The sequence below is a fragment of the Hippopotamus amphibius genome, chromosome 12 (assembly GCF_030028045.1).
Source record: "Hippopotamus amphibius kiboko isolate mHipAmp2 chromosome 12, mHipAmp2.hap2, whole genome shotgun sequence".
Taxonomy (NCBI): domain Eukaryota; kingdom Metazoa; phylum Chordata; class Mammalia; order Artiodactyla; family Hippopotamidae; genus Hippopotamus; species Hippopotamus amphibius.
Genome location: NC_080197.1, coordinates 80,976,342 through 81,003,382, shown reverse-complemented (window position 1 = coordinate 81,003,382; position 27,041 = coordinate 80,976,342). Strand labels below are relative to the sequence as shown.

The following is a 27,041-nucleotide window of genomic DNA, read 5'->3' as shown; positions in this document are numbered from 1 at the left end:
ATAGTGTGAGTGTCAGGCTGGACTGACAAAGAGCAGACCAACTAGATATTGAAACCGGGCAACACTTAGAGCCCCACAGAGCCCCAAAGCAGAAGAAAGAGCCCGGTCCACCACGCGGCTGGAAGGCCCGTGGTCATTTACCCAAAGTTGACAAAGATCTTGGCTGCGTGCATGCCTCTCTGTTCTCCCGGAGGCACCCAGGCTTTCCTACCCTGCAATTCCCCACCACGGCACTATGAGGACTCAGTGATCAATTGAGAGCCTGGGGCGGGGTCCCCAGTCTTTTTTTTTTTTAAAAATGAGACTCATAGGATGGATGATATACACACGCACTATACACTCCCTCAGGCATGCTCAGCTTTTGACAAAATTTCAAAAAAAATGTAAGCAGGCTAATAACTCATTGTCATCATACACCGAGGACTTCTGCTCCCACAGGGGCCACGAGAGAGTTGTAAGTCCACCTGGTTCTTGTTCTTTCATTAAAGCCTTTGGGAAAGCAAGTGGCCAAGAGTGAAGGTGTTACAAGAGCAATACTGAATGCACTTGTATTTGGTATTTAAAAAAGAAACCACTCACAAATTTTGGCATTTTAGCTCTTAGGAATAGCAAATGATGGGCCACACATTGTTGAGCGGCTCCAGACATACTGAAGGGTCATGAGGTCATGGCTGAGAACCATGTTCCCAGCCCTTAGACTGCAGGCCCTGGGTGGGGGGTGGGCAGCCTGGAACTGCAGGAGGGCATCCTAGCGCTCTAAATAAAGAGCCTGAAATGTGTTCACGTGCGTAGGATTAACAAAATTAAAATCAATTTAAAAACTTTGCTGGATTCATATTAGGTCCTTATCATTATGAGTTTTCTCCATCCAGAGCCGTCAGGAGCAGCGTCTGAACGGGGTCGGGGCTACAGTCTAGAGAAGAGAGTGGAGAAGAAAGAATCAAGTTTCCAAGTATACATGAAGCTTCCTATCTTTAGACAAGAAATAGGACAAAGGGCAGCCGCAGAAAATCAGGCCAGAGTTTCTCAAAGTGAGGTCATCGGGCCACCGACTCGGAACACCCCGGGAGCAGCTGGCTGAAGTCTCTAGAGTGGGGGGTCCTTAATGAGCTCTCTTGAGGAGGTCAACTAGGTTTAAGAATCACAACCACTGGTCCAGAAAACATTGTTAAGGATAGTGAGACGTTGCAAAGGTTCCTCCAAGAGATTTTAAAAGAAGAGGGAGAAGCAGACTTGTCTGATGGCAGGACCAGGCTGATCAGTAACCCCACTCCCACCCCTATTTTAGGCACTTTCTGGCCATTGGAGTGTATTGGAGAAGAAGTTCAGAAAGGGCCATGGGATGTCCTACAGCAGGACTCTTTGTTGTCTTCCAAAAGCCCCCAGAGAGTTTGGAGACTGGAAAACAGGAACATGAGAGGCTTTGCAAAGTAACTTCCAATTAGACAATGAAATTATTCTGTTTATGAACTTTATGGAGATCTGAAAATACCACTAATCCTTCTTGTGGAGGGGCTTCAGCAACCTCACTGATAAAGATAGACTTAAAGGGACTTCCTTGGTGGTGCAGTGATTAAGACTCTGTGCTCCCAATGCAGAGGGCCCAGGTTCGATCCCTGGTCAGGGAACTAGATCCCACATGCATGCCACAACTAAGGGTTCGCATGCCACAACTAAAGAGCTGGTGAGCCACAACCACAGAGCCTGCCTGCTACAACTAAGACCTGGCACAATCAAATAAATAAATATTTTAACAAAGAAAGACTTAAAATGGTTTCTTGGCAATAGTCTCAGATTAGAAATAGATAAATTGTTGATTAAAAATAGAATCAATGTTAAATCTCTTCAAGATGCTACGACAATATCTGGGAGCAAGGATTCTTTTTTATAGGAATTTAAATAAGAAAGACAATGCTCCAAGCACATGGACTTTTCAGAATTACTAAGAGGCACCTGAAACTCCAAATTAAAAATAGCTTTTAGCAGACCCAGGAGGAGAAAGCTGAGCCAGTCCAAACCCTTTACATCATGTCTCTGGGAACAGACAACAAGGAGAGTTTAGCTGTCAGCCCTGCAGCCCATGGCCATGGTTGGGGCACAGAATCTTGTGATTCCAGCTTTACCCCTGAGCAGCTTTGCGACCCTGGGCAAGTGACTGAACTCCCTAAGTTTTCTCATCGGCAAAATGGGAATAATGATAACAGCACCCTCTCTCATAGGTGAGAGTGAGGATTTATGGGCCAAGCACTGAGGTCAGGCTACCCGGACAGAGAGAGCACTGATGCTTGCTCACCATGACCGTCATGATGTTTCTACTACTTTCATTTTGAACTGAGGATTTTCTGTGGTGCCAAGACAGTCAGACATTCAGGAAGAGCTCTTTTGGGGGGGGGGGGCGAGGGGGGTGTTGCCCAGGAGTATCCCACTTGGGGATTTAACTCCCGCATGTACTTTGAGTCCATCTTCTGACATGAAAGCTTCCCCAGGGGTGCTTCCCTGCCCCCAACTTTCCACAGCAGGTGCCCCCCCACCCAATTTGTCAGCTCACTTCATTCCATCTTGGATTTTCCTTTCGTTGTGTTCCAGGCACGGACTCCGTCTCCCCAGCTGGACTGCTTCTCCCAGGTTCAGCCCATACCATGCAGCCCGTTACCTGCCTCTCAGAGCTGGACACACAGTGTGTATGCAGCAGATGAACAAATACGGCCTGTGTGTGTGTGTGTGCGTGTGTGTGTGTGTGTGTGTGTGTGTATCACTATTAGCTCTTTCCTCCCTCTTCCTTCTCCTGCAGCAACGACAGAGCCGCAATAAATGCTCGGTTGCTGAGTGTCTTCTATGCCTGGCACTGAACACGACTCTTTATTTTTGCTTTTTGTTTTCACTTTCTGGTCGCATCATGCGGCAGGGGGGATCTTAGCTCCCTGGCCAGGGACTGAACCCGTGCCCCCTGCAGTGGAAGCGCAGAGTCTTAACCACTGGACTGCCAGGGAGGTCCCTCAGCCCAACTCTTTAAATGCCTTTTCTCACCCGACCCTTGACACCACAGGAGCAGGTGTGTGCAGGGCGGAGGGGCTGCTGAGGGAACTGGGAAGAGAACAGTAACGCCCAGGTGCCCTGAAGCCCCCGATGCTCCCCCCCACCCAAGTTCGGCGTGCTCTGAGCAGAGATGGTTAAGTCCAGGGCCCCGCAAGGACGATACCAACCCCACCCCTCCCAGCACGGTTCCACTGACGCCCAGTCTCCCCCCATCAGACTCTAGGACCGGAGGTTTGTCCTTCTGGGGGGCACACTTAGAACCTCCCCTCCAGGTGCTTTTGACGAGACCCTCCAAGGACACCACAACCCACAGTGAGAAATACGTATCACATGGCGACCCAGACACGATCTCGAGGATTTTTATGTTTACATTCACGTGAGGTGCTCTGACGTTTTCTACCCTATTTCATTCTTTCATTAAAAATGAGAATGTGGAGAAACTGGAGTCCTTACATACCACCGGTGGGAATGTAAAATGGTCCAGTCTCTTTGGGAAACCGTTTGACATTTTCTCAAAGCCTTAACTATAGCAATCAAGTGACCTAGAAATTCTGTTCCTTGGCACGTACCCAAGAGACGTGAAAACATACGTCCACATGAAAACCTGAACACGATGCTTCCTAGCACATCATTCACAGGCGCCAAAAGGCAGAAATAAACCAGATGTCCACCAGCGGATGAACGAATAAACAAAACGCGATGTATATCCATATAAAGGAATACAGCTCAGTCACGAAAAGGAATGAAGCACTGATCCCTGGACAACGTGGGGGAGACTTGAAACCACCATGCCAGGCGGAAGAGGCCGGTCACAAAACAGCATAGACTGTACGGACATGACGTGTCCAGAGCAGGCAGGTCTGCAGAGATGGAAGGAAAGTGGTGGTGGGCGCCAGGAGTGGGGGAATGAGGAGGGGGTGTGGGGTCTGCTTTTTGGGGCTGGAAGTGTGCTCAAACTAGGCTGTGGTGATGACTGCAAAACTGCAAATATATAAAAAATAACACTGAACTGTACACTTTAAAAGGGTGAATTGCATAGGATGTGAATTATACCTCAATAAAAATGATGGCTGTGATCCAATAAGCGAGTCTCACCACCCAGAATGGGCCACAACACAGTGGGAACTTGCTGTCCCGGAGCTGCCGCCCGTCCCCGCCCCGCCTGCCCTGGGGGAGTTAGGGGACTGCGGCCTCCGGGTGGGCAGCAGGTGGCGGGTGGAGGGGGCACATCAAGGACCCGTGCCCACCCTTCATGCTGCACATGCCCAGCACAGGCCCAGCTACAAGAGCACGGTTCTGTCTCTAGCAGCCTGGCGACCCCGAGAACACAACCGTTGGTGAGATGTCGGGGGAGCCCAGGAAGGAGCCGACCACCCCTTCTGCTGCCTCAAGCCCATGGGGGAGGGCTCGGCCTCCAGAAGCCACCTGTGACCCCGGTGGGAGGCAGGCCTGGGGCTGGCAAAGCAGGGACAGAGGGCCTGGGGCCCCGATGCTCTTGGAGGCCCCGCGGCTGCCACCCCTGCGGTATCTGTATGAGCAGCCAAAGGACCCTCTAAAGGATGCGCCGTCTGGCAAATAACGCAAGCTCAGGACAGACCCTCCGGGAAATGGCGGCTCCCCTCCCTCTGAGTCCCGCGTCCGGGGGGAACGACGGGCCACGCACCTCGTGATCTTAAATATCCTCAGGAGGCGCACGCATCTCAGCACAGAGATGCCCAGGGGTGACATGATCTTGGTCTCCACCAGGATGGTCTCAAGGATGCCGCCGCACACGATGAAGCAGTCAAAGCGGTTGAAGAGGGACACGAAGTAGGCCTGCAGCCCCAGGCTATACATCTTGAGCAGCATCTCCGCCGTGAACAGAGCCAGCAGGGCCTTGTTGGCCGTGTCTGGAGGGACCCGCACGGGGGAGAGAAGGGGGAGAGGAGGTGAGTGTCGAGGGTCACCGTGGGGAAACCCCAACCCTCCATCCCACCACACGCCCCTCCCTGCTTGGACTCGGCGGAAAGGGCATCTAGTTACAACCACATCACACATTCAGCATCCCAACTGTGTCCCCAGCTCCTCACAGCGGCCCTGCCAGGCAGCTCAGCTCTTGTCACACCCATTTTCCAGAGATGACAAGTGAGGTTTGAGGGGGAGCCATCTGCCCAGACCGACCAGCCAAGAGCAGGAGCCGGGGTCCTTGTCTGCCGTGTCACCAGGAGATGGGCCCGCCCAGGTTCAAGGAGACACCCTGGTCCAGGCCGTGTCTGCCTGACCCCCAGGTCAGTGCTGGGGCTGTGGCCAGGGTGCTCCCTTCCGGAGCCCAGGGAGGGGTGGTGGGACCAACTGCTGCTGAGGACATTCCCTGTGCTCAGGCCACGCTCCTCCTCTCCCTGGCTCCATGCTCACTGCCCCGTGCTGGTTCGGGCCAGCACACCCGGCAGCCGTGCTGTGGCCCCAGGCACTGAAAACCCATTGGGGGCGGCGGGCGGGCAGCAAAGGATCTGATGTAGCCAAACAAGCCGCCGCTCGTGACTGTCTCCTGGACCCAGTGGTGACGGCCAGGGCAGGCAGACAGCGTTGCCCCATCTGTGTGTAACGAGCTGCTGTGTTTTACCGGCTGTCAGGTGAGCTGCCAGGCTTGTGCCTGGTGTGGTCCATCGCCCCCCCCCGGCCCGTGGCTGTTCCCCTCCCTGCCCGGGACAGGGCTGAACCAGCCCGAGTAACCAGGCCGGCCAGGCGGCCTCTCACCTTGGACTTCCGTGAGCCAGTGGGGCTGGTTGTAGTGCTCGGAGGCGATGGTGAGTGTGTTGAGGAAAACCAGGAAGATGACGAGCCAGTAGAAGATGCTCGACTTCACGGCCGCGCGGCACTTCCTCCTGCAGAACCGATTCCACCGGCGCCAGTAGCGGCTGGAAAGGGGCAGAGGAGGAAGCTGGGGAGGGAGGTGGCTGTGAATTCAGGTCCCCGGCCAACGTGCCTCCCGGTGGCCGCCTCCCTCCTCTGAACTGGCCCGGCCTCACCAGGGCCAAAGAGATGAGCGTCCCACCAAGGTCACCGGCTTGTGGCTGGCGGTGTGGCCTGTGTGTGGGGGGGGTGTCCCTGCTCCTCTGGGACCGCAGACCCCTCGTCTGTGACCGTGAGCAGGGCCAGCCTCATGTGGGGGTCTGGCCTAAAGCTGAAGAAAGGTATTTAATTTCATAATGACGGCATCACTAGAAGTAGTACTGCAAGTCTTGGGAGTATTACTCGTGGTGATGGCAGCACTGAGACTAGTAACGGTTACCATTAGTGAGCCCCATGTCTGCCGTGATTCTTTAAACAACTCTGCAAAGCAGGCGCTGTCCTGATCTTCAAGAGAAAACCAATGGCCCTGGAGTCTGGGCGCCTGGACTGACAGCAGGTGGGGGCAGAGCCAGTGGCACCACCCACCCCTTCCCCAGCCCAGGCGCCCAGCCGTCCCCCAGGGGCCTCATCTGTGAAGGGTGGGAGAGGAATCTAGATCAGAGGTCCTTGCCTTGACAGGGGCTGCAGAATCTTTCAAGGTTACATCCTCTGTTCAGAACAATGGGCAGACTGGCCCCTGCCCCCCACGCACGTGCACGCCACACGTGAGCCCTGAAATCTCACCCATGGGCCGCGGGACGCTCACCCCCATGGTATCTGGTCAGGGACTTTGGTCAAACCTGGCTGTGCATAGAATCACCTGGGGAAACTTAAAAAACGATACCAAACCCCCACCAGTATCCAGGCCCCAACCCCAAACCAATTAAATCTGATTCTCTGAGGGTTGAGTAATTTTTAAATACCCCTCAAATACCATTGCTATGTGTTAAGGTTCCTCGGGGGGCTCTCGTGAGTAACCACAGTCGAGGACCATGAAGCTGGAGGATCCCAAGGAGACACTCACATTTTGTAACTCACTGGTGGATGGATTTACAGCCTGTCCCCAAATTCATCCTCCCGATACTGAGAAAATATGCAGCTATACTGGGTAATCCTGTTTACCAAATATTTAACAAATGCCCTCGCCATGCAAGGAAGGAAGGAAGGACGGGAGCGCTAGAGAGGCTGTGGGGGCCCTGCTTCGAGAGGGGATCTGATTCCAGAAAACCAAACAACCAACGAAAGCAGCCACACGGTCAACGTCCAGCTCGGGGATGGTGTGAGGGCTGCTCTGGTGGCTGGCGGGCCGGAGGTGATGGAGGCAACAGCTTTACTCACGGAAAGAGGACAACGCGTTGACACCAGTTTTGGAGGCAGAGTCAGCAGGTCTTTGACCCTGACTGCGAGTGCAGGGGAGAGAGAAAGGGTAGAGGGGATCTGGAGGCGGCCCTGTCACCAGCATAGGCACCCTGAGAAGGGAGGCTCTGCCCCACGGAGGGGGTCTTGGCTGGGAAACGCCTTGAGGTACCTGCAGTTGTGTCCTGAGGGAGACCCACCGGGTGGATGAGGACACAGCCCCCAGCTTGGGGACAGAAGACGGGGGGGGGGGCACGGCTGTCATCTTGGACACCTGCACTCATATTTGCACACAGTCCCAGGTCCCCAGGGCCACAGACTCGTCTGCTGTTAGGACCCTCCACCCGCCCAAGATGGCCTTCGGGAGAGCTTGACTTTATCTGTACTTCTGCTCTGTTATTTTTGTGCCTATGGTCATGGAAAATCCTGCTGCCACCCCTTTGTTGAAATCTATTCTGAGATTAGAGAGTGAGGGGCACATCTAAGGAGGGCCTTGTTGTCTGGGAGCTGCAGGAGAACCTGGTTTTTGGCTTGCAGAGCAGGGAGGGGAGAAAGGGTTAACACGGTGTTGCTGTGACCTGACCCCCTCCCCCCATCACGGCGGGGGTGGGGAAGCCACCTCCAGGGAGCACCAAACCTTGGCAGGGACACTTGCTGCTACTGGGAGGAAGAGTCACTACATGGAGAAGAAAGGCCTGGGGGTCTGACAACGATGCTTCCCAAAGCACTGTGGGGCTTGCATGCTCCAGAGACGCCAACTGGGTGAAAGCAGGGATGGTGGGGGGGGAGGGCGGACAAGGCAGTGGGACAGGGGCTGGGTGGTTCCTAGCGGAAGCACCTGCTCTCGCCAAGGTAGGACTCTGCTTCTATCTGGTGACTGAGGTTGGTAATACTGCAGACCAAGTTGGCAAGACGTTTTCCCCCTGAAAAATGAGTTTTCAGGACAGACTCATATTTAATCTTAAATAGTGTAAACTACAAATTGGTACTTGCCATTGGCAGTTTCCAATTATCTCTACAAGGATTAAATCATGAGCTGCTGCAGCTGCTGACTTTCAACACCCCCGGAAGGAGTTCAGGGTGGAGAGCAGGAATGAGGCCCTCTGTGCTCTGGGAAAAACTGGCAGAACAGGTCTTCAGATCGTTTGATATTTTCAGGAGCCAATTTTATAAGCCTAATTCTTGTATCTCCTCATATCTAGAAAAGCGCTAAAATCCTTCATGATGATGTCTGGTCTTGGTGACTAGCAGTAACCCTCACGAGACAAGCAGAAACTTCTGCAAAAAAATGTGCAGGACTGCATGTACTCACCCTTCACCAAAATATACTGACCTTCCCCTTTATTTCCTCAGAGCAGTTTCTCAGAGCTATCTGAAATGCTGTCTCCCAGGCTATAGTCCTCATTTTGCCCCAAATAAAACTTAACTCAGGACTGACTTCCCTGGTGGCACAGTGGTTAAGAATCTGCCTGCCAATGCAGGGGACACTGGGTTCGATCTCTAGTCCGGGAAGATCCCACATGCCTCAAAACAACAAAGCCCGTGCACCACAACTACAGAGGCTGTGGTCTAGAGCCCAAGAGGCACAACTATTGAGCCCATGTGCCACAGCTACTGAAACCCTTACGCCTAGAGCCCGTGCTCCACAGCAAGAGAAGCCACCTCAATGAGAAGCCCGTGCACTGCAACGAAGAGTAGCCGCCGCTCACCACAACTAGAGAAGGCCTGTGCGCAGCAACGAAGACCCAGTGCAGCCAATTAATTAATTAATTTAAAATACTTAACTCACATTGTGCATTTTTTAAGGTTGGCAATAGGTTACATTGCAGTTGTAAAGAATGTGATTTGAATAGAGACAATCTCATTTATAGAAATCACCGAGAATTGTGATTCTGAGGCTAACTGTGTTATTCTTCCATGGTTTGGAAGAACCAACTTGAACTCCATCTCATCCCAAAACTTGACTATCCTCTTCCCCAAGTTTGGGGCTGGTGGATGCGGGTGCCACGTGATTGGGCCTGTCCCGGGGTCTGGAGCTGCTCTGCTGGACCCCCTGCAGCTGTGGCTGTGACGGACGGGGTGGCACCCGTGGAATCGGGTGCTCCTGAGACAGTCACTCAGGAGAGTCACGTGGGTTTGGGCTGGGGTGGGGGTGGAGTAATTACTACCCCGAGAAAGTATTTAGAGATAATTACACACCTCCCACTCTTCAAAATATAGCTTTGCTTGACAACTGGTTTCCTGGCAACGCTTCCTACTGTATAATAAATGCAATGGTTTATTAGAATGTGTAAATTTATTTGTATGTTTACATATGCACGGAGGATATAGAAATTAAATGATAAAACAGGGAGGAGGAATTTGCCTTCTATTCACATTCCCTTCACTCTCACTGGGAAAGTCATTTCCTCTACAAGTGGAACTTCCTGGGCGCAGACCTGGAGGAGACAGTGGTCCTGGACGCGTCTCCTGCACATCTTCAAAACCCCATCCCTGCGTTCCCACCGGACAGCTCTGCTCTCTCACCTGGACCCGCCTGACCCCTTCCCGGTGCCGGGCTCACTCCTGCCTTTCCACCGACACAACTGTCCCCCATCAAACATCCCCCTCTGGGTCCTGCCCTGGCTTTAGGGCTCAGCGGGGGCCCCAGCTTCCCCGTGGTGCACTTTTCTAGACGTCCCAGCCTCCGAGGCTCAGTCACAAGTACTGGCTGCTTTACTCACTTAGCTATACAATCAGGAAGCATTTACTGAGCATCTACCCCAGGCCAGGTACTAGATATTCAGCAGTTAACACACAGACAGGAAACTCATGTGGGTGAAACAGACCCTGAGGGTGCGGAGCGCCAGGTGGGCTTAGTAGAGGCATCCCAGCCCGTCGTGGGGCACCAGCCAGGCTCCCCAGAGGACACGATGCCCCCTTTCCTATAGGTCAGTGTCTTTACCATGTGGCTCCTGCCTCCCCACTGAGACTGTAAGGTCTTGCTCTCTGTGATGGACCCACAGCCCACTGCACACAGTAGGACCACCAGGCTGGCAGGCAGGCAGGGCAGCAGAGACAAACTCTACACACACTTACTCACTCCCCGTTATGGACAAGGCTTAAGACCCCAGGGAAGGGGTCGGGGTGAGGAGGGGGCAGTGCTCCCGAAAGAGTTTGCTTGGCACAGAATTTTGCACAAGCATCTGGAACAGGAGACAGCACCCAAATGGTAGACACTTGGGCTCTTTCCAGTGGCCAGAGCTGAGGACAAGCAACACAGAAAATTGTTACATTTAATTATTTTATACAAAAGTGACCTAAAACGGGCTATTAGAGACTGGGGCAAATTTGGGCATGTGCCTTGTTGCATGTGGGATGGCAGGGGTAAAGGGGACCTCGGAGGCACATTTCTCTGAAGACGGGTGAGAGAGGCCTCCCAACCTCAGCCCCCGAGGGGTTCACTTCAGCTCTCTGTGACGTCCACATCCAAACCCCAACACGTCATCTGACTAATCCCTTCAAGCCACAGAAGACGTTCAGAATAATTCGTTTCGTAACTAAGTCCTATTCTGAGCCCCTGATGTTGCAAAATTCTTTACTCCTCAAAGTAGAGACTTGGCTTACCAAGGGAATGCCCTAATATTGCCCTAAAATTGTAAGTCCATAATTTGCCAAAATTTCCCTAAAACCTCTGCTCTACTATTATCTTTAAAGACCCCGTGACTTTGTATCATTGTCTTGCAAATGGAATAGGCCCGTTTGAGGCTTGAATTCTATATTATCTGTCATTCTTGAACTGAGAAAACGATAGCGAATACTCTGTGTGTGTGTGTGTGTGTGTGTGTGTGTGTGTGTGAACTCAAATTTTAGATTCTTTTCTGAAGTAAAACGGGCTCTTCTCTGTTAACAAGGTTACCTCTGAGTTGCAGAAATTCTCTCTCCATGTTCCCTGTGTTACTGTGTTCTTCTCCCGCGTCTCCCATCTCATCTTGGCTGCCACAATGGGACAGACAGAAGGTGTAAGGACACTGTTCCTGTGTCTGCAGCAGACAGAGGTTGCTCAGGGTTGACCTTGGTGATTTCAATGGCATTTTCAATCCACCACCAGCCTTTGTTATTCCCCAAAGAGACATCACCATTGGACCGTAGGGGTGTAGATGAGGTGGCTGCCATCTGACTCTGTAGGGTCATACTGTCTGGTGTGGTAGCCACTGGCCACCTGAGGCTACTGAGCACGTGAAATGTGGCCACCTCCAAGCTGGAGGTGCAGTGAGTGTAAAGGGCACACTGGATTTCAAAGACTTAGTAGAAAAATCTAACATAAAATATTCATTTTTTATATTAATTACATATTGAAATGATGTTTTAGATGCATTGGCTTAAATAAAATATATTAAGATTAATTTCACCTGTCCTTTTCACTTTTTTAATGTGGCTACTAGAAAGTTTTAAAAAGGGCGTATGTGGCCGGCATTGTGTTTCTACTCAAGAGCTGTGCTCGGGAGCCACCTCTCCCCGCACTGCCCCCCTGAGACATACAGCCCTGCAGAAACAGCTTCAGACTCCCGGGCAGGACCTCATCACCGGGTATAGCCCAGGTCCTGTGTGTGGGTCCTGACTCAGCCACGTGTGAACCATGTGGCCCCGGGCCTCTCGGCCTCAGTATCCTCCTCGGAAAATGGGTTTACTGATGCTGCCAACCGACTACTAATAAGCCTTCTGGGAATGAATCAAAAGTCTTCTCTCTGTATTTCTGTTGTATTTTGAGTAGTAGCTGCAGGGGGAGGAGCCCTTCCCAGAGGGGGATCTGGTACAAGCAGGTTGAGCCACATTTCAAAGCCGAGCAGAGTCCAGGGGTCCACAGGGACCCCGCACCGCCTCTTCTTCAAGAGCACAGCTTACGCCCTAGAGCACGGGATACAGAATGCCCCCCCATCTCCTGGATCATCTCCTGGTGTGGGGACTTCGGAACTGTCAGAAGCACAAAGTGCTTTCTGCACTTTGGCTCTAAAACAGAACTTTCATTTGAGTCTGTGTCAAGCCTAATGTCTTTCTGGGGCAGGACAACCCATCCATCTCTTCACTTACTCAATAAGTATTTATTAATCCCCACTAAGTACCAGCTGCTTCTCCGGATGCTGGAGAGGGAGCAGTAAGATCCACACGTTATGGAGAGGAAGGATTTTCTACATTTCTCAAGCTCTCTCTCCTGTAACGAGAGCTGGGCCTGGGAGACTTGACCCTAGGTTTTTTAAATGAAGGAGGTCTTGGCTTGAGAGGAAGTGGAAGGGGAGAAAGCCTGCATTTTCCAGCCCCAGTGTAACATAGGAGCAGAAGGTCACAGCAGGAGAGGAGAAGGTCCCACACCAGCATCCTCATTTAATTCTCCGGCCAGGCGCCAAGCTCTAGAAACACCCAGATAGATACTCATGGGGAGGCTGGGACACTGGAGCTGGAGACACCTTTCCTAGGTATAGCACAGGGTCTGCGGGTGCTCAGGGGATGCCAGCCTTCGGCCCAGAGCTCTACCCAAGCAGGTACAGACAGGGTCGGGTGGCAGCTGCGTAGGTGAGCGCCTGCTTCCCGCAGCCCATGCGTGGAGGGCCTGGAGGTGTCTATGGGCTCAAAGAGCCTGGGCCAGAGACCAGAGGTAATGATTTCAAGATCAGAGGCAAATGCAGGGGACCACAGATGCCTCGGGTGGAGGCCCAACCAGGCGGACCTGCAGCCCCTTGGCAGGCCCGGTTCAGAGGGACAAGCCAGGGTCAGGGGGACCCACCGAGGCCTGTGTATTTCTGGGGTCTTGACGTCCTGGCCCTGCGTCTCCACCCTGGAGAGGAGCTGGGCAAAGGAAAGGAGAGGACTGAACATTTAGCTTAAGGGACTGTTTAAAATGCAGCCTTGAGCTACACTGCTCGGCTGGACTAAAATTTAATGTCATTTATGCTCCTGCTACACAGTAGGTGAGGCTGGAAAAGCAAGATTAGATCAATTATGAAACATAAACACAATATTTTTTGGCTCGTACAAGCTTTGCGGGAGTAAATTCCCAGCCCCACTCAAATCCGTCCATCCAACAGACACGGCAGACAGCCTGCTACCCGCTGGGCGCTCAGCTCTGCTCCCGGCAAATAACATCTCAGAGGCTCACAGAGCCTATTGAAGACATGGAGCCCGCATCGGGAGGGCCGTGGATACACAGGAGCCCGGTTGGTGAGGGCGGTGACAGAGGTGTGAGCAAAGTGCCGGGGGGAGGGTGGGGAGTTTGCAGAAGGTGTCGAGATGCGGTACCAGCTGAGGTTCTTAACAGGAGCCTGAGCTCTCCAGGGGGAAGCTCGGGGACACGGCGATTCAGTCGGAAGGAGGGCTCCACGCAAAAGCCTCCACGTGTGAGAGAATGGGGACGTTTGGGAACCGCAGGAAGTTCCCCACGTTGGGAAGAGTGGGGTGTGTAGGCGGCGAGGCTGGAGGGGCAGACGGGGTGAGGAGGGGGCCTGGAGGAAGGTTCTGAAGCAGCGCCCATGGAACCCGTGTGCCCTCATCTCATCATGTTCCATCAACGTGGCCAACAGCAGCAGCGAGTGGCTACGTGGTATCCATTTTAACTGGACTTCATCTCACGAGGGAGAGGGACACAGCATCTCACAACCTCCCAGGGCTGGTGCCTCCAAAATCACTACGTCACCAAACCCCAAGCCCTGAGCACTTGCCTGGTCTGATCCACAAGCCTCTTACCCACAGCTGTGCAAGAGGAAAGCAGCTCGTCTGCAGCCCCTCACTCGGCCCCCACCCAGGGGCTAAGGGGTGTCCCTGGGCCCATAAAGAAAGGAGCGTCTCACTCACCTGAACTTCGACTTGGAGATCCGGTGCCTGAAAGGGAAAGAAGAGACGTTACCAAATGATACCCATGTATCCCTCGTTTCTCAGATGTTCCCGGGTGACCCCTTGGGCGCTAGACAGAGCAGCTTCAGAGAGACAGGCCTGTGCTTGGCACCTCCCAGTGTTTGTGTGTTTGAAGGGGAGACCGAAGGCTGGTCCCGCCCACAAGCCTACGAATCTAGCATCTTGTAAGCGGTGACATGGTCCCCGGAGCAGATGCCGTGTTCTCAGACCGTCAGCCCGGGCTGGGCGGCAGGTTGGGGGCCGCGCCCTGAGGACAGTCGTGGAGGACAGGTGCCCCTCCTGCAGGCACAGCCCTCACCAGCCAGACATCGCAGGCAGGAGCAGGCTGGCAGAGGCCCAGCGCTGTCTGAACAGGAGCCCGGTCCCCCCACAGCCTGGCCCAAGGGCTGAGCCTGGGCCTGAAGAAACAGCCTGGCTCTCGAGCACAGACCCCGGGTGCTGACGGGTGCGCAGCCCTGAAGACCTGGGGACTCGTGGGCAGTAGCCCCGGCGGGTGGGCCGGTGGCTGACTCGAGGGTCATCTCGGAGTAGGGGGACACTGAAAGGTGGAAACTTCCAGGAGGCCCTGCGGCCCGTGGGAGGCTGGATGGAGGCAGCGGGGGCAGAGAGCGTGCACGCACTTGAGACAGGCCGTCAAAGGCCGCATGTTGGGAAGGCCCTGGTGTCTGGGGAGTGAGCACTGGTGGGGCCACGGGTCGGGCGACAGTGCTCAGACGGGCAGGCAGATGCAGTGCGCTGGTCAGAGATGAAGAGGGGACAGAGACCGCCCGTCCCAGCTCGGCACAGAGCGAGCTCTGCTGCAAAGCAAGTAAACAGCCCCTCTCGTTACTTTTTTTTGGTAGGTGGCCGCTATCTCACTGTGTGCTCACATGACTTCTTTTTAAATTAATTAATTAATTAATTTACTGGCTGTGTTGGGTCTTCGTTGCTGCACATGGGCTTTCTCTAGTTGTGGCGAGCGGGGGCTACACTTCTGTTGTGGTGCGTGGGCTCCTCATTGCTGTGGCTTCTCTTGTTGCTGAGCACGGGCTCTAGGCACATGGGCTCAATAGTTGTGGCGCACGGGCTTAGCTGCTCCATGGCATGTGGAATCTTCCCAGAGCAGGGCTCGAACCCGTGTCCCCTGCATTGGCAGGCAGATTCTTTACCACTGCACCACCTAGGAAGTCCTCTCGTTATTTTTTATTCCCCCCCAAAATTAAACCCGGATATGTGACAGGTGGCAGAGCTGTCGTGTGTGAAATAATTATGTCTCTGGGGCACCAAGAACCGCAGCCAAGAGCCTTTACTGCTCTGAACCACCAGCTGATAACCTTTCCCATCTGAAGACGCTGGAGAGGACTGTAGGGTTTAATCACACTTTACACGGCGCATGGGCGGAGGCTGGGGCCGCAGTTCAACGGGGAAACAAATGTCTTCCAGCTGCACTTGGGTGGCGGGGAGTCGGGGGCCCCCTCCTCCAGCCCGGCCAGGCTTGCTGGACAGCTGACCCCTCCCTGTGGGACATGAGCCAGAGCGGGTGGCCGTCAGCCCGGCGGCTCTGCCACAGGGCCCGGCCGGCCCCCCCTTCTCTCGGAGATTCCCCGTGGCCTCTTGGGGGCCCTTCAGTGCAGACCACACACCCTCCCTGTAAGGCTCCCCCTCAGTCAGGTGGGTCGTCAGCCAAAGTGCGTTCTTAAGTCCCGTGCGGGGCAGCCCGAGGTCTGAGTGTCCGCGTCTCCCAAGGCAGCGACTGGGACGCGGGTGCGGGAGGACCAGGGCTGCTGCTGGAGACGAGGTCCCAGGCAAGGGGGGTCACGGGCTGTGGCTCCTCTCTGGGAGTTCTGGAACGTTCTCAGGAGGAGGAAACAGAGCGGGACTTTCTCCCCCCGGATTGACGCGTCTGATGTGCGAGGCTGGACGTCACGCTGAAGGCCGCCTGCTGTTGCCGTTCTCAGGTCGTGAGCGTTATTCCAGGTGGGCTGGGTCCCCCTTTAAGCTCCGTACAACGTGAGCACCCCGGGTGAGAAGGGGGACTCCTTGTGCGGCACATGCCTGGAGGCAAAGGAGAGCCCCGGCCTTGAGGGGCTGAGGGCCTCATGCTCCCTGTGCGGGAGGGTCAGCGCATTTCGTGCCACGAGAGGGACCCGGTCTCTGCAGACTTTGCGTCCTGGGTGGTGTCCGCTGGCTCGGGGTTTGGAGAGCTGGTCGTCCCGCCGGCAAGCAGGGGGGCCGGGAGCCTGTGGCTGCCACGCCCGCCCCCCTCACCCTGCTCTCCGGCCATGCGGCAAGTTCTGCCCCCTCGTGGTCTTCAACCCCCTCGATCATGGCAAGTCTGCGGACACCAGAGGCCCCGGCTGCTCCAGACCCTGCTGGGGACCAGCCTGCTCAGAAGGCATCCGGGCTTCCCTCGTTACTACTCTACGAGGTACAATCCCCTCCGCGTGTTTTACGTGGATTCTTGAAGGGCAGCAGGTGGAGAAAGTGGGAATTCACAGTAAGACCACGAGCACAGCCCCACTGGGTGGACCTGACTCTCGTTCAGCCCAGCTGCCTCCTCCGCCCAGGCCCCCACGACAAACCTCCCAGGAAACCGTGCTCATCTTTGCTGATGCGAAGGTTTAAAACGGGAGACACACCCAGAACTCCCTCTGCTTCACTCAGTTACACAATTTGCATTTGTCGTTATTGGACAAATATTTGAACTTCTCAGGAGCTACTTACATGTCTAGCCTTTCCCCTTCTCAGAGTCATGAGCCCGTGCATTTGCTCCCTGCCGTGTGAAACAGGAATTCCCCGAGTCCTCCCGATTCGCCCTAAACATCAGTCAGACGACGCTGCAGGCACCACCAAGGCTGACGCACATCTGAGGCGACCTCCTCAACTCCATGCATGGCTGGAGCGGCCAGAGGGGCCGGACCCCGGATCCCACACAGTCCACCTCTCAGGGACTCACTAGCTTGAATGTCCTGTGCCATCTGGGGACCCATGAGCTCACTTCTGTGACAAGATGCACATCAGTCGGTATCATCGACACCACCTGCATTGGGGTCTGCTTTTTAGCAAGGTGCAGAATGCCTCACTCACCAGGCCTCTCCTGCGGAAGCCGTGGACGCAGAAGAGGTGCAGGGGGTCCCTGTGGGTGATCCCCACGCCCCTCTAGGAGCTAAAAGCACCCAAGCTAACAGGAAGCCGCCCTGTGCGTCCCAGTGGGCAAGCCTGAGGTCACTGCCCGGGCCCAGACCTGGGACTCCCCTGGTCCACAGCTCTCTTCCCTCTTCCAGTCCATCCCAGAGGCATGCGGTGCTTCTTTCTAAGTCCCGTGTCTCCATCTCTGAAGCCAGCCATGTCCTCGTCTCAGGCAATGTCGTCCTGTAAGCGCTGGTCTCCTTCACGGGCTTCTCCTCATCTTGAAGACAGTCCTGTCTCTGCTCTGGTGAAAGACGAGCCCCAGCAGCTCTGGGGCCACTGCTGCCTCCTCTGTCCACTGTCCCATGTCCCCGTCCACAGACTCACGTCCGGAGGGAGTGTCCCCGCGGCCCGTTCCCACCCCTCCTGCCCCGGGGCTCCAGTGCCCACAATCAGGACACAAAGGATCCATCCCTCTTCCGTCTCTGCGCAGGACCCTGGCCTGGGCCGCATTAGCATCACCCCCCTGCAGCCGCTTAGCTCGAGTGCCCGCCGCCCGGGGCCCCTTACTCCCACCCAGACTCTCCCTAACGTTCAAGGTCCTCGAGGATGGAAGACTCACCAAACCAACCAGCTATGTTCAATGATTTCTCACAGTCTCGTGACAAAGACCAAGGCCATCAAAGCTCAACCCGGGCCTGAGCCATCTCCGGCCCCACCCCCGCCCCCTTGGGCCCTGCCCCGGACGCACCTGCCTTCTCTCCCTCATCCCCACGGCGGCCTCGGAACCCACTGCTGCCTCTAACTGGAAGATCTTTCCTTCCTCTGTCCATCCTCCAGTTCTCAGCTCAAATTTTCCTTCTTCAAAGAAGCTTTCCCTAACCTGCCAGTCTAACTGGATGCCTCCCTCCGTTAGTAACCCTACATTTCAGTCCCTCTGCCTCCTGAACGCTTATCCCGACTTACGGCGAAGGCTCAGTGTCACTTTCACACCAGATGGTTTCAGGGAGATGGTGTCACCTTGCTCTTGGGCTCCGTGTCACCGCGGCCCGGCACCGAGCGGGTGTGCCACCCGATGAGGGTACAAACCAAGAGCTCGGGCTTGACGTTCCTCTTCCGGTGGCCTCCGGGCCCGTGCTGTCTGTTCTCCTGGCACCTCTGCATCTGTTTCATTCATCACTTGTTCCTTTACTTCTGTGTGTGGGTTTCCCAAGCTTCAGCCTTGGCCTTCCACCCCCCATGAACAGCCCTGGTGCCATGTAACCGCATTCATCGTTTCCACAGTCGTGCCTCCAGTGTGCCGTCCAGAGCGGAGCCCCGGCCTCCATACCCTGCAGCCCCGCTGCTGACTTTAGCGTCTATATTGTTTCTGTCTTCAGACTCAATGGATGGCTCCTTCCTCTCATCACCGCCCCTGCCCGCCTGCCCCCTCCCCAGCAAAACATCACTTTGCTGTCCCTTTCTGTGCCCCACCACCTCGGAAGCATCTTCAGCCAGGCCTCACCCGGCCACACGGGGTGCCTACTCTCAGCTTCGGAAACGCTATCCTCTCCCTGGTTGTCACAGCCTCGGCCTCAGGCCCGCCCGTTCACGCTGCTTCCCCACTGGGAATGTTGGCAGCCTTCTCCCATCGACGTCTCAGGCGGGTGTGGGAAAGACCGTAGTTTATGAAGGGCATGCTATCATCCTGGCACTGTGGTGAGGCATTTCATCCGCACAGAGTAGGTGCATAAACTTGGATATTCGTGGGTACCATGGCCCATGCCCACCAAGCCCTGAAGGCCTGCAGAGTATGCCCTCACGATGCCAGCCCTTTGTGGAGACAGGCTTGCGCTTCCAACAGGGCCTCGTGATCCCGAAGCACACTCTCCAGTGACGGAGGGTGCCAGCGCCCTGGCCTCTCCAAGTCTGTCATCTGGGCCCAGAGCCAGAGGGCAGGGTCCTTGTCACCTTCCCTCCGACCCTTTGTGGACCTGCCATTCACCTTCCCGAGCTTGGCTGCCCGGGCCCACATCCAGAATCTGGAGCGCTTGTTTGTATGGTCCCAAAAGGAGGGAAGAGAGAAAGCAGCCCGCTGCGTCAGAACGTAATTAGCACTGTATTTTAACAACACTTTGACAATAATTGCTTCCCAACAATGCTGGGAATCGACCGTGCAGACTCCCTGGTGCCACCGTCAGGGAGAGGGATGGTGAGGCCCGTGTGCCCTGGAAACTCTCTGCTCCTAATACACCCCCCCACCCCCACCCCGCCTTTGCTCAGAGGCTGGCCTGGCTCAGGTTAGATGTCCCCGAACCTTCTCAAAAGGGCCAGGTTTGCCCACATTGGAGGCATTTCAAGGGGAAAGGTGCGCTAGGATGCCTTTCCACCAATAGAGCAACTCAGACACTCAGCCAGCTTGGGGCTGGTCCTCCAAGGACTCTGTCCACCGTTCCTTTTTGTTTCCGGGGTGAGTCTTACATCCCCCAGACACTGGGACAAGCAGCCCCCACTTCCCACAGAGGAGCCTGGAAGCTGCAGGAGGCCTCACGCTCAAGGTCCGCCTGACCTCTGATGGAACATGGCTTCTGTCTGTGGACGCTGCTTTTTGAGACACGGGGCATGAAACCAGCAGTTTGCTTATTTTTAGCAGTTAAACCATGTTCCCTTCATTTCTTGGTGGCGGGACATCTCCCAGGGATGGCTGGTGTCCATTTTTAAGATGGAGCTGAGACGGGTGACGGAGATCACCCATGTGGGCCCTCCCTCTGCACACCTGGCCCAGCCCCGGGCCCACGTCAGCTCAGGAGGCCAGGGGCTGGGGCTCGTGTGCTGGCAGGTAGCTGCTTGCTGGGCCGGCACAGGTGAACGTTTCTCAGCTGAGTCTGCACTTCAGACACGTGTGCTCCCTTCACTGGGCGGATAACCGCGCTGCAGGGAAGACCCACGTCTCCCAGGGCATTTTCTTGCCTGTTTGCTTTTCCTCCAGGTCACGTTTATCAGAAATGAAAGGGTGCTTAGCAGGACCCAGGGTATCTAACAAAGCTGCTCTGGTGAACGGGGGTGAGGGGCTGGGAAGAAACACACTTCAAAGCTCCCCCCTCCCCGCCAATGCACATTTTTCTAATGGGACGGATAGGGGCTCAAAATCCAAGAGTCAGACCCGTGCCTGGGAGGTGCAGGATTGCGGAGCAGCTCCCAGCCAGGGCCACCCTCCCCCCAGGGCTCCCTTCCCCACCAGGAAGCGGTTTTCCTGCCCACCCCACCACGGGCCTGTCCCCCGGTGCCTACTCACGCCAGCCTGGCCCCGCAGCTCTCTCCCTCGATGTCACCTCCAGCCACGTTTTCGGTGTTGACAGACTCTGTCTCACTGGTGGGCATGCTCACTGCAGGGTCGGGGTCGCAGGCACGCGGAGCACAGAGCGAGGCGTGGAGGGAAGAGGGGAGAGGAGGGTTAGTCTGCAGCCCTCCAGCCAGGAGGGGAGGCCCTGCCAGCGCCTGGCCGATCCCTTGTCCTCAACTGACACAGCCGCTGCTCGTCTAGAGTGACCCTTGTCGCCCAGGACACCCTAAGTGCAACAGTGGGAGGAGACCCCTGGGAACGCTGACCCCTGAGTCCCTCCTCTACCCTCAACTCCACGCTCTCAGACAAGCTGCACGCACTTTCCCATTTGTGTCTGCTCCTCACTGTAAAAGGAAGAGCTTTCATGACAGTATTTTATCTTTCATATTTCTTTCCACACCCCCCCATTCTAAAAGGCTTCATCCCCACACTTAGGGTCCAGCCTGTCTGTGGAAAGGGCATCTTTGCCAAGAGCGTGAACCACTCAATGGATTTGGAGGAGGGTTTGTCCCTTGTCCTGAGTCCTGCACACTGGGCCCCAAGGCAATTCCATCTGGGATGGAGCCTGAAATAGAGCTTGAAGGGAACAGTCATTTCCAGCATCAACTGCAGGATTCAGGTCAGCCCTGAAGACACAGAGGTGAGGAGCCTCTGTGTGGGACTCGCCAAACTAAGATGAGACGCAGGCTGAAGACAGATGGCAAGAAAACCATCTCACACGCATCCTGACGTTCCCATCTCAACAAGCCAACCTGGGATGCAAACCGTCTGACTACACTATGGTCGATCCGCCCAGCCCATTTCCAAGCTCTTCCCAAGGTGGCAGGGGCTGGATTTCCAGGGCACTCGGAGCTTTCTAGCTTGGAGCCCAGTTTGGTGGCTTAGAAGAAGCAATTTCTTTTATTACTATCTTTTATTCCAAAGAAAAGTTTATCTCAAAAGAATTCTTCTCCCTTTGCATCTTCTATGACCCTTTTAACATGACACACCACGAGTTCCTTATTTTCCCCGCCCTGTCCTTTAGGACAGCTGTCACATCCTCGGTCCCGACTCAGCTCTGCTTGCAGGTCAGCACCCCTCATCTGGTGGGCAAGTCAGGGGCCCTCAGCGGGCATAGAACCTGTGAAAGTGAGGGTGTGGCATCCGGTGACACGGCACCAGCGACAAGTGCCCCCGGGGCTGCCACAGCCCAGGAATAGATCATGCTGTACAGATAATTCTACTGGTTGTACGGATGACGTTGCTGGATGTGGGACTTTCCCAATTCCTTTCCTTCTGGGTGAAGTCACGATGGGCAGGTGTGAGAGACGCATGCTGAGAATGTGGGAGACACAACCAGAAAGCCCACGACTTCCCACACGCTTGACTGTCCTGTGTCCACCCCCGAATCCTTTTCCATACACCTGGGTGAGAACAAATCCAGACATCATTTCAAGGAAGTTCGGTGCTGGATGGACTTTGGACATCGCCCAGGCTTCTCATCACATGACAGGAAAGTGAGGTCCAGGGAAGGGCCACACAGTGGCTGGGGGCTTGGACTGGAGCACAGGTGTCTCAGCCCCTGCCCCATGTTCGCCTTGACGGCCCTGGGCTACACCGCAGATGAGATGGGATTTCTACGGCTGAGCAGGCTCTGGGGGCATCACAGGAGCGTGGGGAGCAGCCAAACGGTGGTGCTGGATTTCACAGCATTTACAGCTGGCACCTTCAGTGACCTTGACCCTGGCCGGCGCTCTTCAAAGGAAAGGCCCCAATAGGGAACAGCTGCTGCCAGTTGTCACATCTGCTGACTTTATATATTTGAAGGGACGATGAGGTTGCGGCTTTGGGTGGGACAGGCTACCCTCCCCTCGCACACATGCACACGCATGCACGCACACACCAGGAGAAGCGCGCTCCCGCCCTGCCCCATGGGCACCAGCACACGTTTACACGCACAGGGAATGGCGGACGTCACCACGGGTTTCTGGGGGGTGATTAGACCAAGCGAACTCCCCTTCCTTCTGATCAAGCAAGCCCACCGGGTGCCTCCTTTCACAGATAAGGTGTCAGAGTCAAAAACCAGGAATAAGACATGGACAGAGCTCAGGGTCAGCCGCGGGCAAAGGAAGAAACAGGGGACTCGGTGCCCACGTGGGACGTCCTGTTAACCTCCAAAAACTAACTAAAGAGATAGTAAAAATCAATAAATCAAAACAGGTAAGAACACATAACAAAATAGGACCCAAACCCTAAATCACATGAATTAAGACACAAAACAAACAACAGATCCTGGGGAGAAGGGGTCACTCCCACAGAAGCGTCTCCCTGGCAGGTGGGGAGTGACTTTGAGGAGACAGATTTCCAGGAGGGTCCCGCTCATCCCTGCTTGTCAGTGGGAATCCTGAGGACCTGGCCATGAGAGGGAAGGGTCAGGCTTGTTTTTAACCCGTGTAAAGGGTTTTTAACCTGTGCAAAGGGCCACATCCCAAACACGTGTATCTTCACAATATAAAGCTTGAAACAACATGGATGGACCTGAAGGGCATTATGCTCAGGGAAGTAAGAGAAAGACAAATACTGTATGATATCCCTCGTATGTGGAATCCAAAAAATACAGAATATGACCAAAAAGAAGCAGACTCACAGATACAGAGAACAAACTAGTGGTTTCCAGTGGGGGAGAGGGAAGGCGAGGAGAGGTGAGATAGGGGTAGGGGATTAATAGGTACAAACTATTATGTATAAAATAAACAAGCTACAAGGATACATTGTATAGAACAGGGAGTAGAGCCAATACTTTGTAATAACTTTAAATGGAATATAGTCTATAAAAATATCAAATCTCTATATTGTACACCTGAAACTAATATGATATTGTAAATCAACTATACTTTAATAAAAAAAGAAAATACTTTAAAACAATGCTTCACGTGCGCGCGCGCGCACACACACACACACACACACACACACACACAAAACAAAACAAAAAAACAAAAAAACCTAGCACAAAGCTTGGAATAAACAGAAGCTTTACAACCAGTAGCATTATTTGTTCACTTCTCAAAAATCCTATGTGAAAATGGCACTGAGAGTTAGGATGACTTAGCAAATTTCCCTTCTAGAAAGAGATATGTGTCTATTTAGAGTGACAAGGGTCACTCAGGCAAGCGGCTCATCGTGAGGGGTCTTTTATTCGGAGGTAGGAGGTGCAATGGGCTGCCAGCCTTCAATTCTGTCCATGCAGACACCTGGGAGGACAGCCCTGGCCGGCAGGGGCCTGGGACACTGACCTGCTACACAAGAAGCTCAACCAGCGTTTGGCTTTGGCATCGATACTGTCTCGTCTTGTTTGACTTCAGAAATAACTTTTGAAGAATACACAGCCTTTCCCTCTGTAACTGAATTTGACCAGGGCTGGTGATTCACGTGGGCACAGGTGGCAGCCACCCTAGTGGAAGTGGTCTGAAGAGCCTCCAGTCACGCCCTTGATGGTGGGCAGGAGCCTCTGGGGACCTGCTCTTTGGGGTCAAGGCGTGGATTTAAAGGTTCCTTGCTTTAAATCACCATTCACATCCACATATTAGTTCCTATTAATTTGTGATGGTTTATCCCACAAGCACCTGATGGGGCAAAGATGTTCTGTGTTTCTATTTCTAAGGGGTTAGACAGAGGCCACAGCTGACTCATTTAGGGACCTGCTACCCTAGAGATCACCTTGGGTTCCTCTTGGAAGCTGAGAGTCCAGGCTGACCGAGGCTGGAATTGCTAGTGCTGGGCCCTATTCTGGGGGAGGTGGCAAGCCAGACCCCCTCGCTGGTCACTCAGGTGACCAATGGATTGCAAACCGAGGCAGAAAGATGGCAGAGAACCCAGGGGCCTGGGTGCACCTTTCCTATAAAGGTGACCCCTTCCTCTCCTGAGGACGTGGGCCTGTCTGCTCACAAGCAGACGGTGTCACGACAGCACGGCCTCTGCAGAATGAAATGTGCTGTTGAGTGGACTCAGGAAGGATGCTGAAAGGAGGCTAGTTTCCTGACTTTCTAACTTACCAGGGATTGTGGATCAAACATGGGTTCCTGGGCTGTCCTGTCCCTGGGCTTCTGCTGAGCAGATTCCGAAAGAAAATGAGATTTCCATGAAAGAGTAATTAAGAGCTGCCATTGCAGGTGATGAAAACATAATTACATTTTTAGGAACATCAGTGAGCTGTACAGATTCCATCTTGCCAAGAACTGATTACACCCCTGGGTTAATGGCTTCTCTCCCCAAACATCCACTCTTGGGGGCAACTCGCTTGAACGGCACTTAGTAGGACCACGTTTCTTCATCTCAAGGCAGGTGCACAGTTATCACCTTGCAGGAACTGCTGTCTTCCCTGGGCTGCTTGACAGCAGGCGTGCTGGTCCTGGCGGGGTTGTAGTGAGCCACTTCCACCACAAGACAGTCTCAAACTGGAAACCGGGTGAGTCAGGCTGGGGGTGCACTGGACCCAAGCGGTCATGGAGACTGGTGTCCCCTTGAGCCCGGGGGTTTGTGAGCCCCCCAAGGGTTTACTCACTACATCTGGGGACCCCCCTGTCACGCCAGGTTCCCTGCCCTGTGCCTCAGACCTTCCTGTGCATTGGGACAGACTGGGCTCCAGGTGAGGGAGTGAGAGACAGATGTGGGGGGGAGGTGGACCGGCCTGCCTTTTCTAGAGCCTTCGGTCACCATGCTGGCCTGACTTTGTCCGTGGGCTAGGGCAGCAGGAACGGCCGGCCTCTCCTGGGACGGGTTGAGAAGGGCCCAGGACTGAGCTGGCAGCCTCATCATTGGGTGGAGGACTCCTCCAGGTGGCTCATCTCTTGGTGGAAGAGGCCTGGGGGCTCGGGGCCAGGTGTCCCTGGGGCATCGGGAGCTGGAGGAGCTGAAGGCGTTGCTCACCCCCATCTGAACTTGAACCTCTCCAGGGCCCAACGGCTCATCCAGGGTTGGCCCAACGGCGGAATCCAGTGACTCCCGCGAACTGACGGACGGAACTGGAGAGCTGACTTTGCCATTTACTTGGCCAGATGCCAATTTTATCATTTTTTTGCATGTGAGTGGTCTCATTAGTATTCTTTTTCTGAAGTACTAATCAGAGTTGTGGTTAACAAGCAAAATGAGCCCTGATTTCCTGCCTTGCTCTCTCCAACCTGGAATCCCAAACCCCTGGAATCCTGTCTGTTAGGGCTGCATGTATCCCCTCAAAATTCACAGGTTGAAATCTTGACCCCTGGAACCCCAGAGTGTGGCTGTGTTTGGATGGGGGTCTTTAAAGGGGTGATTAAATTAAAATGCTCTCACGAGGGTGGGCCCTAATCCATTGTGACGAGTGTCCTTATCAGAAGAAGAAATCAGGACACAGGCACCATGGAGGGAAGACGATGAGGATAGAGGGTGGGGGGCAAGGGGTAGAGAGAGGCTGTCTACACGCCGAGGACGGGGCCTGGAGCCGTCTTCCCTCAGGGCTGCAGAAGGAACCGGCCCTGCTGACATCTCCATCTCGGGTTTCCAGCCTCTAGAGCCGTGAGAAGAGGAGTGTCTGCTCTTTACACTTCCCAATCTGTGGCACTTGGTTAGGGCGGCCTCGCTGACTCACCCACTATCCCCCCGCATCCCTGTCCCCACGACCCTGCAGACCCCGCCCCCTGCCGGGTGGGGCTGCCCACCTTGCTGCCCTGGAATGGGCGCCTGCATTCCAACCTCTGGGCTTTGCTACAAGCCCCCGTCCACCTCCCCTTCACGTATCCCAGGGGGCAGGGAGCTGCGGTCCTCAGGCCAGACCCAGACGGCCACTAGGTTTGTAAATGATGTTTGGCTGGAGAAGGACCATGTCGTTGGTGTGTGTCACCTAGGGCTGCCTTCCCGTGGCCCGCGAACCCTTCGGAGGGCGTGGGTGCTGTCCCTGCCCGGAGCGTTCACATCTCCCCTGTTCCAGGGTGGGGGATCTCCAGGACCCGCTGTCCCCAAGTCCCCTCTCTTAGCCCCCAGAACTCTGGGGTCTGTGAGAATTTTCAATAACAACCTGGATGTGAGCCGTAGTCCCAGCCCTCCCAGCCGTGTATGTCTGGGTGTGTTATTTAACCCTCCTGAGCTCAGGCTTCCTCATCTGCAAAACAGAAGACAATGCTACTATTCACATCCAGGGCTTCTGAGACGGAGTAAATGAACTAATATTTGTAAAGTAACTTTGTAAAATGGAAAATGCCATAAATATTTGCTAATATCACCAACGAATTTTAATCTGCTTTTCTTCTCTTTTGCTGTTATTTCACACGTATCAGGTTTGCCTCCCTGACACAATTATAGCTTTCTTGAGGCCAGAGACTTTACATCAGAATTCTCTGGACTCCTTTTCAGGTGCTAATGGTACTGGCTGTGGAATTACAGTAGACACTTGGCATCTTCGTGGCGTTTCAGGGCTGCTCCAACATGCTGGGTGTCTTTGGGCTTCGTCCTT

At 54.5% G+C, this 27,041-nt stretch overlaps 1 protein-coding gene across 2 annotated transcripts in view; it reads right to left on the bottom strand.

Annotated features, from left to right (window-relative positions):
• The window catches only part of CACNA1C (calcium voltage-gated channel subunit alpha1 C), a 475,916-nt gene that overhangs the window by 94,950 nt on the left and 353,925 nt on the right, over window positions 1–27,041 (bottom strand). For both annotated transcript variants that reach the window (XM_057703176.1, XM_057703175.1), the window contains exons 10-13: window positions 20,531–20,621; window positions 14,089–14,115; window positions 5,773–5,933; window positions 4,700–4,925 (exon numbers count right to left, since the gene is read on the bottom strand). In XM_057703176.1, coding sequence (XP_057559159.1) covers window positions 4,700–4,925; window positions 5,773–5,933; window positions 14,089–14,115; window positions 20,531–20,621 — 505 coding nt within the window. The remainder of the gene's footprint in view (window positions 1–4,699; window positions 4,926–5,772; window positions 5,934–14,088; window positions 14,116–20,530; window positions 20,622–27,041) is intronic.